The sequence below is a fragment of the Aotus nancymaae genome, unplaced genomic scaffold, assembly GCF_030222135.1.
Source record: "Aotus nancymaae isolate 86718 unplaced genomic scaffold, 86718_ANA_hifiasm-v0.15.2.pri h1tg000095l, whole genome shotgun sequence".
Lineage (NCBI taxonomy): Eukaryota > Metazoa > Chordata > Mammalia > Primates > Aotidae > Aotus > Aotus nancymaae.
In genome coordinates this window covers 515183-531303 of record NW_026988510.1, presented here as the reverse complement: position 1 = coordinate 531303, position 16121 = coordinate 515183, and the positions used below count along the sequence as shown (strand labels likewise).

The 16121-nt window shown below is 59.1% G+C and overlaps 1 protein-coding gene, 1 non-coding gene and 1 pseudogene across 2 annotated transcripts; 2 read left to right on the top strand and 1 right to left on the bottom strand.

The window, feature by feature from the left end:
• Positions 1–1759: 1759 nt before the first annotated feature.
• On the top strand, positions 1760–4102 carry RPL13 (ribosomal protein L13). The gene is made up of 6 exons (XM_012466026.2): positions 1760–1785; positions 1995–2118; positions 2324–2465; positions 2674–2847; positions 3427–3483; positions 3902–4102. Exons 2-6 carry the CDS (start codon positions 2015–2017, stop codon positions 4058–4060), a joined length of 636 nt encoding a protein of 211 aa, XP_012321449.1. The 5' UTR covers positions 1760–1785; positions 1995–2014; the 3' UTR covers positions 4061–4102.
• On the top strand, positions 2530–2613 carry LOC135271890 (small nucleolar RNA MBII-202). Its single transcript, XR_010340016.1, has one exon. It is a non-coding gene; the product is annotated as a small nucleolar RNA MBII-202 (small nucleolar RNA).
• Positions 4103–7812: 3710 nt separating the features above from the next.
• LOC105714205 (coiled-coil-helix-coiled-coil-helix domain-containing protein 2-like) lies at positions 7813–10397 on the bottom strand (annotated as a pseudogene).
• Positions 10398–16121: the final 5724 nt, after the last annotated feature.

The following is a 16121-nucleotide window of genomic DNA, read 5'->3' as shown; positions in this document are numbered from 1 at the left end:
TTTGTGCATCTTTTCCCCCATGGGGAAGGTTATGAGTGCTTTCCCAAGTGAGCATGGGACACCTCGGGTTCCCAGGGTTACAGACACAGCCCTTCCCAGTGTGGCTGAGGCCACCCAGAGACCGCACGGCATTCACACTCCGAACAGACCCCCGTTCATGCTGACGCCTGCACAGCCGTTCCAGTTCCCGTGGCTCCCTCGGAATGCTAAGGGGATCGGATATGAAAGGACCCTCTGAGCCGATTGTCCTGACTCCAGCGGCTCTGTCGTGGAGTTCACTCATCAATGAGGCCACACAGGCCCAGAAACTGGGCCAAACTCAACACTGCCTCCTGCTGCCATGTGGTCTAGTCATGCAGTGTTGGGATGCGTTGGTTTTTATTGCCCTGAGAATTGTTGAGATACTTTACTAATAAACTCTGTGGTTGGAAAAATATACAATTGCATCGTCTGGCCAGCTCTAACACAGGAGCTGGTGGGCTTGTGTTTTCAGGTTATAATTTGAGTAATGGAGGGGCTAAGTGGAAAACTAGGAATCTGGGGCCTGGACCTTGTAGGAAGAGAGGATGACCCAGGACGGAGGCCGAGCAGTGGGCCTGGCCCTGTGTTCAGAGCGTGCAGCTCACACTCTGGCCTCCTGTGGTGCAGTGACGTGAACCGATTGTCCTAGTGTTGCTGCAACACTGAATACCCCCAAAAAACGCCAGCAGAGTTGTAGGGGGGCAGCCGCAGGCGCTGTCACACACCCAGGGGTGGGCATCTCTGAGAGACACTTAGACCTTTGCCCCAGTTCTCCAACTCCATTACCAAAGGCCAGCATGCAGCTGGGAGGTTTTCAGCTGCTACACCCAAGACTGGTGTCCTCAGTAATGTTTTTTTGTTGTTGTTGTGTTGTTTTTTGACAGAGTCTTGCTCTGTCACCCAGGCTGGGGTGCAGTGGCATGATCTTGCCTACTGCTCTCTCCCTCCCGAGTAGTTGGGATAACTGGCACCCGCCACCACACCTGGCCAATTTTTTGTTTTTAGTAGACATGGGGTTTCACCATTTTGGCTATGCTAGTCTCGAACTCCTGACCTCAGGTGATCCACGCTCCTCGGCCTCCCAAACTGCTGGGATTACAGGTATGAGCCACCGTGCCTGGCTTGTAAAAAAAAAACTTTTTTTCGGGGGGGGGCGCGGACTTTTGTTCTGTTGCCCAGGCTGGAGTGCAGTGGTGTGATCTCGGCTCACAGCAACCTCCATCTCCCGGATTCAAGAGATTTCCCTGTCTCAGTATTACGAGTAGCTGGGATTACAGGCGCGCACCACCACTCCCGGCTAATTTTTGCATTTTTAGTAGAGACGGCGTTTCGCCATATTGGCCAGGCTGGTCTCGAACTCTTGACCTCGTAATCCGCCCGCGTCGGCCTCTGAGGGATTACAGGCGTGAGCCACCGCGCCTGGCCGAAGTTCTCTTTTTTTTTTTTTTTTTTTTTGAGACTTGAATGTTGCTCTGTTGCGTAGGCTGAAGTGCAGTGGTGCGATCTCGGCTCACCGACACCTCTCCCTGCCGGGTTCTCGCTCCGCCGCACTCAGGGAGGCGCCCTGTTTGCAAGGGTGGGGCTAGAACTGCCGGGAGAGCCGCTGTACGTCACTTCCTCCTTCCCGGACTCTGATTGGCCAGAGCGCCCGGCGCGTCTGATTGGACAGAGCGCCCGGCGCGTCTGGTTGGCCCGCGCGGCCATCATCCCAGGGTGCGCTGCGGCGCCGCTTCCTTTCCGCTCCGCTGTCGTCCCGCGCGGGAGGTTAGTGAGGCTGGTTCCCGGCCTGCGGGCTCCATCCAGGGCCATCGGCCTGGCGCTGCCGCCAGCGCGGGCGTGCGGGAGCCTCTTCCGCTTCGCAGGCAGCGTTGGGCCGGGTCCCGGGCTCTAAACGCGGCCGGACGGCCCGGGATGGCGGGTTCGGGGCGGGGGCCTGGGGGCCGGTCCCTCACTCGCTCCGCTTGCGTCCGCAGCCGCAGGGCCGTAGTCAGCCATGGCGCCCAGCCGGAACGGCATGATCTTGAAGCCCCACTTCCACAAGGACTGGCAGCGGCGCGTGGCCACGTGGTTCAACCAGCCGGCCCGGAAGATCCGTAGGTGAGCGCTGCGCTCGCGGCTGCCCCGGGGCTCGTGCTCGCCGCTGCCCCGGGGCTCGTGCTCGCCGCTGCCCCGGGGCTCGTGCTCGCCGCTGCCCCGGGGCTCGTGCTCGCCGCTGCGCCGCGGGTCGGGCTGCGCGGTGCCGGGGCGGGGGCGCTGTCTGCGGCCTTGGGCGCGGTTGACCCGCCGGGCTTCTCTCCGCCAGACGCAAGGCCCGGCAAGCCAAGGCGCGCCGCATCGCCCCGCGCCCCGCGTCGGGGCCCATCCGGCCCATCGTGCGCTGCCCCACGGTTCGGTACCACACGAAGGTGCGCGCCGGCCGCGGCTTCAGCCTGGAGGAGCTCAGGGTGAGTACTGGCCGCGCCGCGGCGTCGGGAAGCGCCCAGGTCCGCCCCGCCGGCCTCGGTCGCGTGATGACCTTCTCCGGAATCGCTGTACGGCGTTGATGAAAGCACGTTTGAACCCTTTTCCATCTGATCGCTGAGGCTCTTCGTCCGCGCCTCGGGGCTGCAGACAGTGCGGGCCCGTCTCCATCTCGCTCTGGTTCTGCGGCAGGTGGCCGGCATTCACAAGAAGGTGGCCCGGACCATCGGCATTTCCGTGGATCCGAGGAGGCGGAATAAATCCACCGAGTCCCTGCAGGCCAACGTGCAGCGGCTGAAGGAGTACCGCTCCAAACTCATCCTGTTCCCCAGGAAGCCCTCGGCCCCGCAGAAGGGCGACAGTTCTGTGAGTACGGGGCTCTGGGGCCATCCTGGCGGGCGGGGACACCCGTCCCTGGGTCCGGCTGGGGTGAGAGGTATCACCACATTGTGGCTGTTCTGTTAGCAAAACACGGTCTGCAGGCGCAGGCAGTGAGCTCATCAGGACTGCCGAGGGGCGGCTGCTGCCTTTCAGCAGGGATTACCTTCTGCTCGGGGGTCGTGGCAAAGGCAGTGTGGCTTGGAGCCAGCTTTGTCCACTGTTGTCCCTAAAACGGTAGTGCTCCAAACTACTTCTGGAAGACCTTGTAGGGTGAGGTTGGTAAGAGTCCATTGTGTGGGCTTCCTGGGAGTTGAATTAGGGAGCAGTTCTTCTCAGCCCGGACCCTGGTTCACAGGTACATCACTCTCTGAGTGTCAGCTCAGTAAGATAGTTTCGTCACGATCTAATAACGACTGTTTCAACACTGGGACCACAGAGTGCGTTGCAGGGAAGGCTGACACCGGTTCCGGAACACGAGGTCCCAGGGGAGGTTACGGGCTGGGTAAGTGTGGCGTCCTCGGGGCAGAGGGGCCAAACCCACTGAACCTTCTCATTCCGCAACAGGCTGAGGAACTGAAGCTTGCCACCCAGCTGACAGGACCGGTCATGCCCATCCGGAATGTAAGTGGACGCTTACTCCAGTCCAGGCTTTAGAGGAGATCAGTGGGTGAATTTGAGGTGGGGATCAGGCTTAAGAAAGGAAACAGTGGCAATTGTAGTGCGTATGGAGATTTGTGGAAAGGAACGTTTCCTTTTAGCCCTACGTCGGGAGAGTTGAGTTTCTCTGTTGTTTACATTGCTTTTGAATTTCTGGGTTTACAGGCCTGGGCCACCATGTCTGGCTCCGGGAGGATTATTTCTTTTTTTTTTTTTTTTTAAATCTTAGGGAAGGTGATTTCTCGGCAAAGCCAGGGTCGCTTTTCAGCAGTGCCTGGGCGGTGTACCTGCCCCCCGAGGCTGTCTCCTGGGTTCTGCTGCCACCTGGTTGTGCCCTTGCCCAGTGATTCATGTGGGTTTAACACCCCGTTCTCTCTTCTAGGTCTACAAGAAGGAGAAAGCGCGGGTCATCACTGAGGAGGAGAAGAACTTCAAAGCCTTTGCTAGTCTCCGCATGGCCCGTGCCAATGCCCGGCTCTTCGGCATACGAGCAAAACGAGCCAAGGAAGCTGCGGAGCAGGACGTGGAAAAGAAAAAATGAAGCCCCCCTGGGGACTTGTAATAAATCAGCGGTCATGCTGGGTCTCCACGTGATCTGTCTCGCGGGAACAACTGCGCCTGGGCTGGGGCTTGGCGGCCGGGACTTCCTGGCAGGGTTTGGGGTGTTCTTGGAAGACAGTCCAGCCCTGGATCGTGCCTCGTTTTCTGTGAAAGCACGTTGCTTGCTTGTTTAGTGACTGATGTAACATGGTTTTCTTGTGGGGAGGTTACGGAGGCTGACTTCACTGCAGATGCCCTTTATTTTTGTTTTTAGAGAGACAAGGTTGGGCTGGTGCTCACACCTGTAATCCCAGCACGTTGGGAAGCCACTTGGGCTCAGGAATGGGAGACCAGCCTCACCAACATGACAAAAATCCTGTCTCTAATAAAATTAGCTGGGTGTGATGATGTGCGCACCTGTGATCCCGGCTACTTAGGAGGCTGAGGTGAGGGGATTGCCTGAACCTGGATGCGGAGGTTGCAGTGAGCCAGGATCACACCACTGCACTCCAGCCTGGGCAGCAGCAACCGAGAAAATGAAGAGGGCTGGAGTACAGTGCCACATTCCTGGCTCACTGCACCCTTGAACTCACGGCCTCGGCTTCCCAAGTATTGGGGTTTATGGGCGTGAGCCCCTGCACCCAGCCTGGAGTTGCCTTTTTTAAGCAGAGTAGTTTCCAGTCAGTGTAGCATCTTTTTCGGGGCATCACTGTTGAACCTTTTGTGCCTGGTGACTGAGGTCATCTTGCTCGGATCTTCACTGGGTGTCTTCACCCAGACACCATGGTATTAGATGGCCCTGCCAAGTTTTGGTCTCTCTGGCAATCCTAAAACATTCTAAAGTCATTGTTCTTGCTTCATGGACAAGAGGGAGCCAGATAGTATAGGGGGTCTGAGGTGGGCAGCCCGCTCCTGGGTCCAAGGGCAGCATGGTTTCTCGTGAGGTTTTCAGACACAGCCTGCCCTTGTCCTACCAGTGCTTGGCAGCTGTGGCTGTGACCCCCAGAGACGCGCCTCGGGCCCAGCCAGGTTCTGTGTGCACATTTCTGCCAGGGGCAGGTGTGGAGGCACCTGGGCACTGTTGATGCAGGTGGTGCCAGTACCTCTGTTGCCCACAGTTGATACGCGACAGTGCCTGGCTTGTTAGCAAACAGATGCTGAACATCCAATGATTTGGAGGGCCGTTGGCTCCCATCTTCCTGTCTAAGGTGTGCGTGCTGAGTTTGTGCTCGGCTTGTATGGGAATCATTTCAGAAGTGCAGGGAGGGCCTGTCCTGGTGGCTTATGCCTGTGATCCCAGCCACACACATCAATTGAGGTCAGGGGTTCAAGACTAGCCTGGCCAACATAGCAAAGCCTCGTATCTACTAAAAATGAAAAAGTTAGCCAAGTGTGGTAGCACATGCCTGTAGTCCCAGCTACTCTGGAGGCTGAGGCAGAAATGCTTAAACCTAGGAGGCAGAGGTTGCAGTGAGCTGTGATCGTGCCACTGCACTCCAGCCTGGGTGATGAGTGAAACTCCATCTCAGAAAGTGCAAGGGGGCAGGTTGGGAGCCTGCGCCTAGGTTCAATCCCTTTTTAAAATTTTGAGATGGAGTCTTGCTGTCACCAGACTGGAGTGCAGTGGCGCCATCCTGGCTCATTGCAATCTCCACTTCTTAGGCTTAAGTTATTCTCCTGCCTCATCCTCACTAAGACTACAGACGCACACCACCACAGCTGGCTAATTTTTAGTAGACTCGGGGGATCGCCATGTTGGTCGGGATGGTCTCAATCTCTTGACTGTAATCCTGCCTCGGCCTCCCGAAGTCCTGGGATTACAGATGTCAGCCATTGCCCCAGCCCTCTAAAGTGAAAGGGCATGAAGGTCGGCCCCGGCTGATTCCAATCTCGCTGAAGTCAGTGAATGGGGAACCTCTGGTCCCTGGGGGCGGGGTGGGGTCACCGGCACTCCTGCCTGCTGTCTCAGGGTCCCACCTGGAGTAGCAGAGATCCACACCCCTACTGTCTGCCCCTGTGGGACAGAAGTGCTCATCTGTCTGTGCTGGGGGCCTCTGACCAGCTCCGTTCCACAGGAAATTGGGGGGTTCAGGCGTCTGCCAGAGGCACATCCTCCCCACTTGACAGAAAAGTCCCCGGGGCTGAGCTCCTAACCAGTCTCTCCATTGGCTCAATCCATGAAGACCCGGTGAGGAGATGGTGAGGGCGTCACTTTCCCCGTGGAGTCCGGGACTCAGCCGTTTGCCAGTGCTCTAGCTTGCCAGGCAACATGGCGAAAACCCGTCTCTACCAAAAAATAAAAACAGCCGCCATGGTGGCGTGCGCCTATAGTCCCAGCAACTCAGGAGGCTGAGGCGGGAGGATGGCTGGAGCCTGGGAGGTCAAGGCCGCAGTGAGCTGAGACTGTGCCACTGTGCTCCAACTTGGGTGACTGACAGAGCGAGACCGTGTCTCAAAAGGAAGAAATAAACTCAGTACGCATTAGAACTTGTAATTTAGAGGGAAATTAGTCATTTTAGGTTAGTGTTCTAACTTTAAGCCAGAGAAGTATCTGCATTCTCTTCTCTATTTTTGTGTCTCCGTATGTTACTTGCTTTTTTCTTTTTTCTTTTCTTTTCTTTCTTTTGAGGCGGAGTCTTGCTCTGTCACCAAGGCTGGAGTTCAGTGGTGTGATCTCTGCTCACTGCAGCCTTCGCTTCCCAGGTTCAAGCGATTCTCTTGCCTCGGCCTCCCAAGTAGCTGGGATTACATGTGTGCGCCACCATGCCCGGCTAATTTTTGTATTTTGAGTAGAGACGGGGTTTCACCATGTTGGCCAGATTGGCGTCCATCCCTTGAGGCAGGGAGACCACTGTCTCGATCTCATGATCCGCCCACCTTGGCCTCCCAAAGTGCTGGGATTCCGGCATGAGCCACCTCGCCTGGCCAATTCTTTGTAAGTAATTATTTATAATTAGTTCCATTTATTTTTTATGGTTTCTGTATCTTAAATTTTTTTTTTAAGTTATAGAAGAAATATGTGCTATTGGTTTAAAAAAAAAAAAAAGGTCCAGCTACTCAGAAGAGAGGAGTGCAAAGCAAACGGCCCTCGACGCCCCAAACCCTGGAACAGCCACGCCCCATGTGTCCAGAGACGGGGCGTGTTAGAATATTCCAGCACAAGAATCTGGACTTCTGTTTCTTACAAAAGCAGCTGATGCCACACTGTGCCCTGTGCCGTGCTGTGCCAGGCACCTAGACAGACCTGGCTTCTCCGTGTGCCTGTGAAGGGTGGACGGCATGGGCGGTGTCTGAGTGGTGCAGACATGGCGTCTCTGTGAAGTGCGGGTGGGTGGCGTCTGGGCAGTCTTGCGGGCAGTACGGCTGGAGAGCTGCTGTCTTGGCTGTCATTCTTCATTTGCTCAGAGCTGAGCACCTACAGTTCCTGCGAGCTGGTCCCTCTGCAGGGCCCCTGTTACCTCCCTCCAGTTCCTGCGAGCTGGTCCCTCTGCAGGGCCCCTGTTACCTCCCTCCTCCAGTTTTTCATCATTTTCTTGAACTGCAGCAGGTTTTTTTTTTTTTTCTTGGAAGAAAATCGCTTTATTCTAATTAACATACAAAGAATAAAATCATAATAGCTAGTTGAAGGAGGCCACACAAACATTTGCCCAGCTCCAAATTCTGCAGAGTAGGAACACCCCTCCATTTCAATTCTGAAGCAAGGAAGCCAGGAACGACAGGTTTAACGGATGGCTGCACCTTATACCTGCATTATCAATTAAATGTTTGTATTAAATTAACTTGGTTATGAGAGCTGCTTTTCCCCTTCTCCGGGCTGAACTTCTTGATTAGGCCAATCTGTTCGCAAGTCACACTGTTTCAGCACCTCACTGAAACCCGACGTCACCCCGGTTCCGGGCACACTCCACAGACTATTTGATGTCATAGAGGCAAGCCTGCCGCTGCTGGGCCGGCCGGGTTCCCTGAGGCTCTGCTAAGTGATGTCAGGCCTCGCAGGCTCAGCATCACTTCCTCCACGGAAGCCCCCAGTAATGGCATGGCCCAGTGTGTGCCCCACAGCAGAGCCCACAGCCACACTGGCTGCAGTGACGGCCATCTGGCCCAGCAGACCTGGTGCCGGGATGCAGAGGCAGGAGGGCCAACTGCGGCGGGGGGCCACTGCTGGTGGCTGAGTGGCTGGTGCTGGCCTGGGTGCAGCTCTCATCTGAGGGGCCTGGCTGGCCAGAGGGGCCGTGTGGGAGGTGCCACTTCGGCTTCCATGCAGCCTCCTAGCTGCTGGGAGGCTCAGCCTTTAGAAGGGCGACAACCAGGCTTTTCTCTTTTCTTTTCTTTTCTTTTTTTTTTTGAGACAGTCTCGCTCTGTAGCCCAGGCTGGAGTGCAGTGGCGCCATCTCAGCTCAGTACAACCTCCTCCTCCCCGGTCCTAGTTCAAGCCGTTCTCCTGCCTCAGCCTCCCAAGTAGCTGGGATTGCAGGCGTGCACCACCACGCCCAGCTAATTTTTGTATTTTTAGTACAGACGGGGTTTCACCATGTTGGCCAGGCTGGTCTTCAACGTCCTGACCTCGTGATCCACCCGCCTCAGCCTCCCAAAGTGCTGGATGGCGGCCATGAGCACCGCGCCCAGCCCTGCAGCAGGTTTTAAATGTTAGGACGACATTTCTTTCCCCGCTTTGTTCTTTCAGGAGATGGTGTGGCGGGACGGGCTGCAGGCTCGCCTTGAGAGTGGATGCTGGTCATGCCTTCTGACTCTGCAACGTCAGAACCCACTTTTGGGGAAGGGGAGGCCGAGGCCCTCCCTCTGCAGGATTGACCTCACTGCCCCCGTTTCCCAGGCTCCTTGCAGTGAGCCAAGCCCAGGCCCTGCCGGCCCACGCTTTGTGGATGGCTGTGAGGCCGGGCCACAGGTCTGTGGGCAGAAAGGTCACATCATGTGTCCCGGGTGGGCGCTGAGTCCAGGCGGGACGGCTGCCCTCGCTGTCCTCACCGTGGGCTTTGGGGCACCGCCCTGCAGTTCAAGGGATTTTCTGGAAACCTTCTCTCGCTCAGTTGGCCGGAGGTGTTTTCAGTTGCTTAGAAGTCCCTGCCAATGCTGAGGGAGCTGACCCAGCCCGGCTCTGGGCCTTCTGTGTCGCTCATTCAGCAAGTGTGCTAAGCACGCCAGGTGCCATGAGGGCACTGGGCCAGAAGGAGCAAGAGGGGCATTGACCTGGAGCAGACGCTGGGCAGAGAGGCGGCCACAGGGGAGGCGGAGGGGTCACCTCAAGGCAGGGAGATGAAGAGAGGGCAGTATTTGTTCACCGGGTGAGTTGGGGCACCTGCCGCCACCCAGGCATGGCCCCAGGCTAGGACCACGGCGAACAAACAACTCCCCCACTCCTCACAGGCGCCTCATCTCTGCCGCCGGCAGTAGCTCCTACCTGTAATCCCAGCCCTTTGGGAGGCCATGGTGGGTGGATAGCTTCAGCCCAGGCATTCAAGACCAGCCTGGGCAACATAGTGAAACCCCGTCTCTACAAAAAAATTTAAAAATTGCGCGTGCCTGTAATCCCAGCTACTCAGGAGGCTGAGGCAGGAGAATTGCCTGAACCCAGGAGGCGGAGGTTGCGGTGAGCCGAGATTGCGCCATTGCGCTCCAGCCTGGGTAACGAGCGAAACTCCGTCTCAAAAAAAAAAAAAAAAAAAAAAAAATTTAAAAATTGGCTGGGCGTGGTGACTCACGCCTGTAATCCCAGCACTTTGGGAGCCCGAGGTGGGCGGATCAGGAGGTCAAGAGATCGAGACCATCCTGGCCAACATGATGAAATCCCGTCTCTACTAAAAACACAAAAATTAGCTGGGCGTGGTGGCGGGCACCTGTAGTCCCAGCTACTCAGGAGGCTGAGGTGGGAGAATTGCTTGAACCCGGTAGGTGGAGGTTGCAGTGAACCAAGATTGTCGCACTGCACTCCAGCCAGGGTGACAGAGCGAGACTCCGTCTTTAAAAAAAAAGCATCTCTTCCCTTCACCTTCCCTGTTTCCATTCTTGACACAGGATCTGGCCTCTTCCCTTACCCGTACCTAGGCAGGCGGCTCACGGGCTAATGCTGGGGGATCTGTGGAGAAGATACTGGCAGAGCCCGATGCCAGAAGCTCCTCCCTTTCCCCTGGCCTTAGAGTGGGCAGGGGGAGGGCTGTGGGGGTGGAGCGCCTGGGGGCTTTCTCTGGAGGTGGCCTAGGAGTAGAGGGGGCTGGCATCACACAGCCTTCTCCAGACCCCCTTCCTGGGGGCCTGGACATCACAGCCACTGTCTCAGGGGCCTCCTGCACTGGCGAGAGGGGCAGGGCCTTAGGGCACATCAGTCAGCCTGGCATCGTCCAGCCCAGCCGCCCATGGTCTTACCCTCAGGCGCCACATCTGCAGTGGCACGGCCGTGGTGCTGGGGACGGATCTGATGTGGCACAGTCCCTGGCAGCTCCTGCCCTTCTGAGAAGCTCTTCGGAAAGGGTGGTACCTCCTGGTGAGGAGGAAGAAGAACTAGGCTATTGATGAAAGGGACTAGAGAACAGAGGGAAGCGTCGGGGCTTCATTCCGGGCCGCCTTTCACCGAGAATAGCATCAAAAGCCTCCAATGAGTCAAGCACGATGAAAACCAGGGCGTCCATCGGTTGGGATGGGCCTGAGGACACCGGCCCTGGGGACACGACTCCCACCTGCCATCGCGTCCTGTGGGACCAGAGTCTCCTCTGTGCCTCTCCTTCTGCCCTGGCCTCACGGTCAGCAGCCGCCCCCCGGTCCCCTCTAGTGACGCTTACCCTGTGCCAGCCCCTCCCTCACGCATGGGCCAGACCCAGCACAGGGCTCTCCCCGAAGCCTCTTTTGACCTTGGTGCGCTGGCTGAGGGGACAGGTGGGCAACAGGAAGGCGTGTGGCTGTGGGGGTGCCAGCGCTGTTCAGAGGGGCTGCCCTGGCTTAGAGAGCCCTGGTCTCAGAAAAGCCTCAGCGAAGTGGGGCTGGGGCGGCACAGGCTCAGAAGTCCCACGGCTGCCATCTGAGGGGTTGACCCCGGGCCGGGTACAGAGCCCCCAGCAGCAGTGGCACCGCTGGCTGGGGACTTCACGGGGGGAGAGCCTGCTGGTCACGAGCACTTGGGACTCAGAGGCCCAGTGGTTCTGAGGCCCTGCTCAGCTTGGATGGTAGCTGCCCTTTGAGGGCACGGACCTCATGGGCAGCCGTCGCTCAGGGTCGGAAGGTGTCCCACCAGCACCCTGGGGTTCTAGGGCTTAGTTCTGGGGAGTCGACAGGACACTGGACGGAAGCGAGATCCAGAGGGTCAGCACGGCGGAACGGCCAGGGAGGCCAGGCACTCCAGACGCTGAAGTCTGCAAAAGGGCAGCACGGGAGGAGGCGAGGCCGGGGAGGTGGGTCCGGGTACAGGAGGAGGTGAGTGGGGGTGGGAGGAGGGGATGGGGGCCGGAAGGAGGTGGGGGGGAGGGCAGGAGGAGGTGAGTGGGCACAGGTGGTTCACAGGCCTGGGGAGGTGGTTGGGGGCCCGGGGCCACTGCTCGTCAGCAGGCTTGGCAGCTGGGAAGAAGAGACGACCCAGGAGTGAGGACAGTGGGGACAGGAGCCTGTCTGCCCAAGTCCTGGGGGCCCCTGGGACAGCTGGTGCCTGGGTCTGAGTACAGAGGGGTCCTGGCTTAGGGGCACCCAGGTGGGTGAGGAAGAGCTGGTCTCGGAAGGTGTCCCCAACATGTAGCCCTGGGCAGGGCCCCTGACCCCAGGGTCTCACTTACAGGGCTGTGAGGACTGGGCCCCTCCACAGTACACGCACCTCGGGGCCTGCTCGGAACATTCTGGACAGGGGCAGCAAAGCCGTCGAGACACGCCGGGGCCTGGAGGGGCTGATGACGGCATCGGCGCTGGGTTCTCAGCAGGATTCCAGCTCCACCCAGGGGCCTGGACGGCCGAGGCAGGCGTGAGCGCTGGGTTCCGAGCTCTGTTCTGGGTTCCGGCTCCACCCCTGCTGTGTGGCCTCAGGCACCACAGTGCCCTCTCTGAGCCATGTCTCCTGCCAGCAGTGGTGTCTCCTGGAGGGCACGGATGCTGGGGGCCGGAGGGTCCACCCCTGGCTGCACGCAGACACGGGACAGGAGGGATGGCAGCCGGGGCTGCACGCGAGAAGGCGCCTGGAGGAGGAGGGGTCTCACCCACACCCAGAAGATGGTGCTGGGAGGAGGACATGGAGAAAAGGGACCACCTGGTTGGAACGGACGTTGCCCTGGCGGTGGCCTGTGTCTGCACTTGTGTGTCTTCGGTGCCTGGTGTGTCTGCCTGTGGGCTCTCTCTGTGAATGGGTGCACGTGCCTGTGGTATCGGCACACGTGTGTGGTTGTGCTCGTGTGCGCCTGCCTGTGCTGAGTGTGGTGACGAGAAAGGCCCCCTCATCTGTCCCCAGGTCTCTGAGACCGGCCAGGTCTGCTGTCTCAGTCACAGCCGGTGTGGGCGCCTCTGGGCATGGTTGATTCTCAAATAAGATAAAAAGCCAGACCCTGCAGGAAGGCAGCCTGATCCAGACGGGGTGCAGATGTTCTAAGACAGAATAACCTTTCTTTAGGAGGAAAGACACAAAGATGGTAGGTTTGCAACCAGGTTAAAAAAAGAAGCACCCGTCCGGACATGCGGAGAGCTGTTCCCTTTTAAAACATCCTGTGAGTAACCCCCACCCCCACTCCCTGCAGTGTCTTTTAAGGCACCTCCTGGGACAATCTCTCCATATGAAGGGCAGGTCGGAGGACCCTGGATTCAGGGCCGGGGACCAAGCTCTCCGGAGCAACACCTGGGCCTGGGCTGTACGAGCCGTGCGCTCAGGACGGGGCCGGGGCTGTGCCAGCCGTGCGCTCAGGACGGGGCCGGGGCTGTGCCAGCCGTGCGCTCAGGACGGGGCCTGGGCTGTGCCAGCCGTGCGCTCAGGACGCGGCCGGGGCTGTGCCAGCCGTGCGCTCAGGACGGGGCCGGGGCTGTGCCAGCCGTGCGCTCAGGACGCGGCCGGGGCTGTGCCAGCCGTGCGCTCAGGACGGGGCCTGGGATGTGCCAGCCGTGCGCTCAGGACGGGGCCGGGGCTGTGCCAGCCGTGCGCTCAGGACGGGGCCTGGGCTGTACCAGCCGTGCGCTCAGGACGGGGCCTGGGCTGTACGAGCCGTGCGCTCAGGATGGGGCCTGGGCTGTACCAGCCGGGTGCTCAGGACGGCCAGGGAGGAGGCCAGGGGCTGTTGGAGCGTTGGGGAGAGCACCAGCGTCAGGTGTGTGCCCGCAAGGCCGTGGCAGTGGGGCCGGGGTCTGCCCGGAACCTCTGGAGCCCCTGGACCGGTTTCCCTGCTCCCGGTTGGCCCTGCGGCCAGTGTGACTGAAATGGGAGATGGGGACTCTGTGACCCGATGGAGACGGCACCCTCCAGGCAGATCAGGACCCGGGAGCAGCCAGCAGAGCTGCGTTTCATTCGCGGATTCACCCTCCATTCATCCGCCTGGAGCTCGCTGCCTTGGACTGTGTTGGGAGCTGTCCTGGTGCTAACCCAGGCCTCAGTGGACAAGGTCATGGGCAGCACAGCCCTGGACAGTGGAATTGATGTTGTGGACGTGTGGGCTGGGAGCCCAGAGAGGGATGTGGGGCAGTGGTTCAGACTGAGCTGGGCTTTGCAGGGTGGGTGGGAGCCGGCTGGTGGGGAGAGGCCAGAGGAGGCAGGGGCACTCAGGCCTGAGAGTAGTGGATGCCAGGGAAGCCACACAGGACACGGGCAAGGATGCGTCACTGCTGCTGCTCATACTGATCCCGTGTGAGCCTCCGGGTAGTTCTGAGGTCTCGCGGATGGGTCCAAACAGAGGGTCGCGTGGGTGACCCTGTGATGAGGGGAGCCAGGCTGAACACTGAATGCAGTGTTGTCAATAAGAACGACAGAAACCATGTGCTCCAGCGTCTACGTTGCTGCGGCTGCGCCAGGCGGGGTCCTGGGCCCGGGCTGCCCGCGTGGTGAGCCTGCTGCAGACACTGAGTGCTCCTCTCAAGGCTGGGAGGGGCTCTGAGAGTCAGGCATCTTTTTTTGGACAATAAAAAGAAATTTGCACGTAGAAGACGCTAGAGGGATAGATGTGGGGAGACGACTGTGCTCCTCGGGCTCATTTTTACGCCGTATCCGCATCGTCTAATATTTCAACAAGGAACGCGGCTGTGATTCCTGCATGTGTATGGGGTGGTGGGAATCTCATTTCCTGTGTCCGGCCCTGCAGGATAAACTGGGAGAGGAAGCCTCAGAAAGACCGCTCCGAGGCCGGGCATGGCGGCTCACGCCTGTAATCCCAGCCCTTTGGGAGGCTGAGGCGGGCAGATCAAGGGGTCAGGAATTTGAGAACAGCCTGGACAACATGGTGAAACCACGTCTCTAGTAAAAATACAAAATTTAGCCAGGCGTGGTGGCGGGTGCCTATAATCCCAGCTACTCGGGAGGCTGAGGCAGAAGAATTGCTTGAACCTGGGAGACAGAGGTTGCAGAGCTGAGATTGTGCCACTGCACTCCAGCCTGGGTGACAGAGCAAGACTCTGTCTCAAAGAAAAAAAAAAGAGAGCTGCAACCTGCCCGGGGCCTTTCCTTTGTAGCGGGGGCTCCTGCAGGCTGGTCCCTGAGCTGGGCAGGCAGCATCCGGAGACCCATGCTGCAGGAACACTTGCGTTTTCTCCTGCGGTTTCTCTCCATTAGAGCAGGCTGTGGTCAGGGCCGTCAGCCAGGGGACACCAAGGCGGCCCAGGGCTGTGGCTGGGGACCCCAGTGGGTCGATTAAAACCGCCCTGGTCTTCAGCGACTCAAATTTCCAAACTCCATGACCTTTATTCACTGGCTGCATCTTTTGCTTGGAAGCCATCTGTCACTTTGCTAGGGTGCCACCATGGGATGGCTGAGGGCTGCACTGGGGTGTTTCAGGTTTAAGCTCCGTACCCCTCAGCCAGCCTGGGTGACCTCAGGCCTCAGGCCGCACTGCAGACCAGCAAGCCTCAGGGCGGCAGCGAGGGGAGCGTTCAGGTGAGGTCAAGGTAGGAAGTCAGCCTTGGTCTGGGGAGAAGCGCCCCAGGGCTGGTGGCCCACAGAACGGAGTGGGAGGCGGGCACCTGTTGGAGGCGCCTGGGCGCCCACATCCTCTGCCTGAATTTCTCATCTTTTCCCATGGAAGTGGCTGGGAGCTGAGGGTGTGTCCTCCCTGCAGCCTGGGAAGCTGGGCTGCGGAGGACACAGGGCCGAGAAGAGGCAGAAGCAGAACCCCGGCAGGCCTTGCTGGCCCTGACCCAGTCCTCGCCTATTTTTCTGTTTGCTTTCTTTTTTTTTTTTTGAGACAGAGTCTATCTCTGGTGCCAGGCTGGAGTCCAGTGGTGTGATCTCGGCTCACCGCAACGTCTGCCTCCCGAGTTCAAGGGATTCTCCTGCCTCAGCCTCCCAAGTAGCTGGGACTACAGGCACGCGCCACCACACCCGGCTAATTTTTGTATTTTTAGTAGAGATGGGGTTTCTCCACGTTGGCCAGGCTGGTCTGGATCTCTTGACCTCGTGATCTGCCCGCCTCGGGCTCTCAAAGTGCTGGGATTACAGGCGTGAGCCACCGCGCCCGGCCTCGTTGCTCGCCTCCTTAGGCGACCTCCCAGGAAGGCCGGAGCGTGTCCCCTGGGCCTGTGGCCCTCCAGCTCCGTGCGGGCCTCCGCCTGGCCGTCGCGCCCGGTGCAATCCCGCCGTCCGACCGCGAGGGGGCGCCGCCGGCCGCGTTCCTCCTCCCAGGCCGAGGCTGCCCGGTGCCGCCTCCCCCGCCTGGGCCTCCAGCCTCCTCGTCCTGGCGGCGGCGGCCCCTCTGACCCCAGGCTCGTCTTCTAGAATCCAGATTGCTGAGGCCGAGCCGGGGCGCACGGTCTTCCCGCCCCCTTCACCTTCACCCCCTCAGTCTTGCCCCCCTACCCTCACCCCACACCCTCGTGGCTTCTGGCTGGGTCCGCGCCCTATTTTTAGGCAGAAATTGGCGAAAAGGGTGGACTGGGAGGTGGTTTCT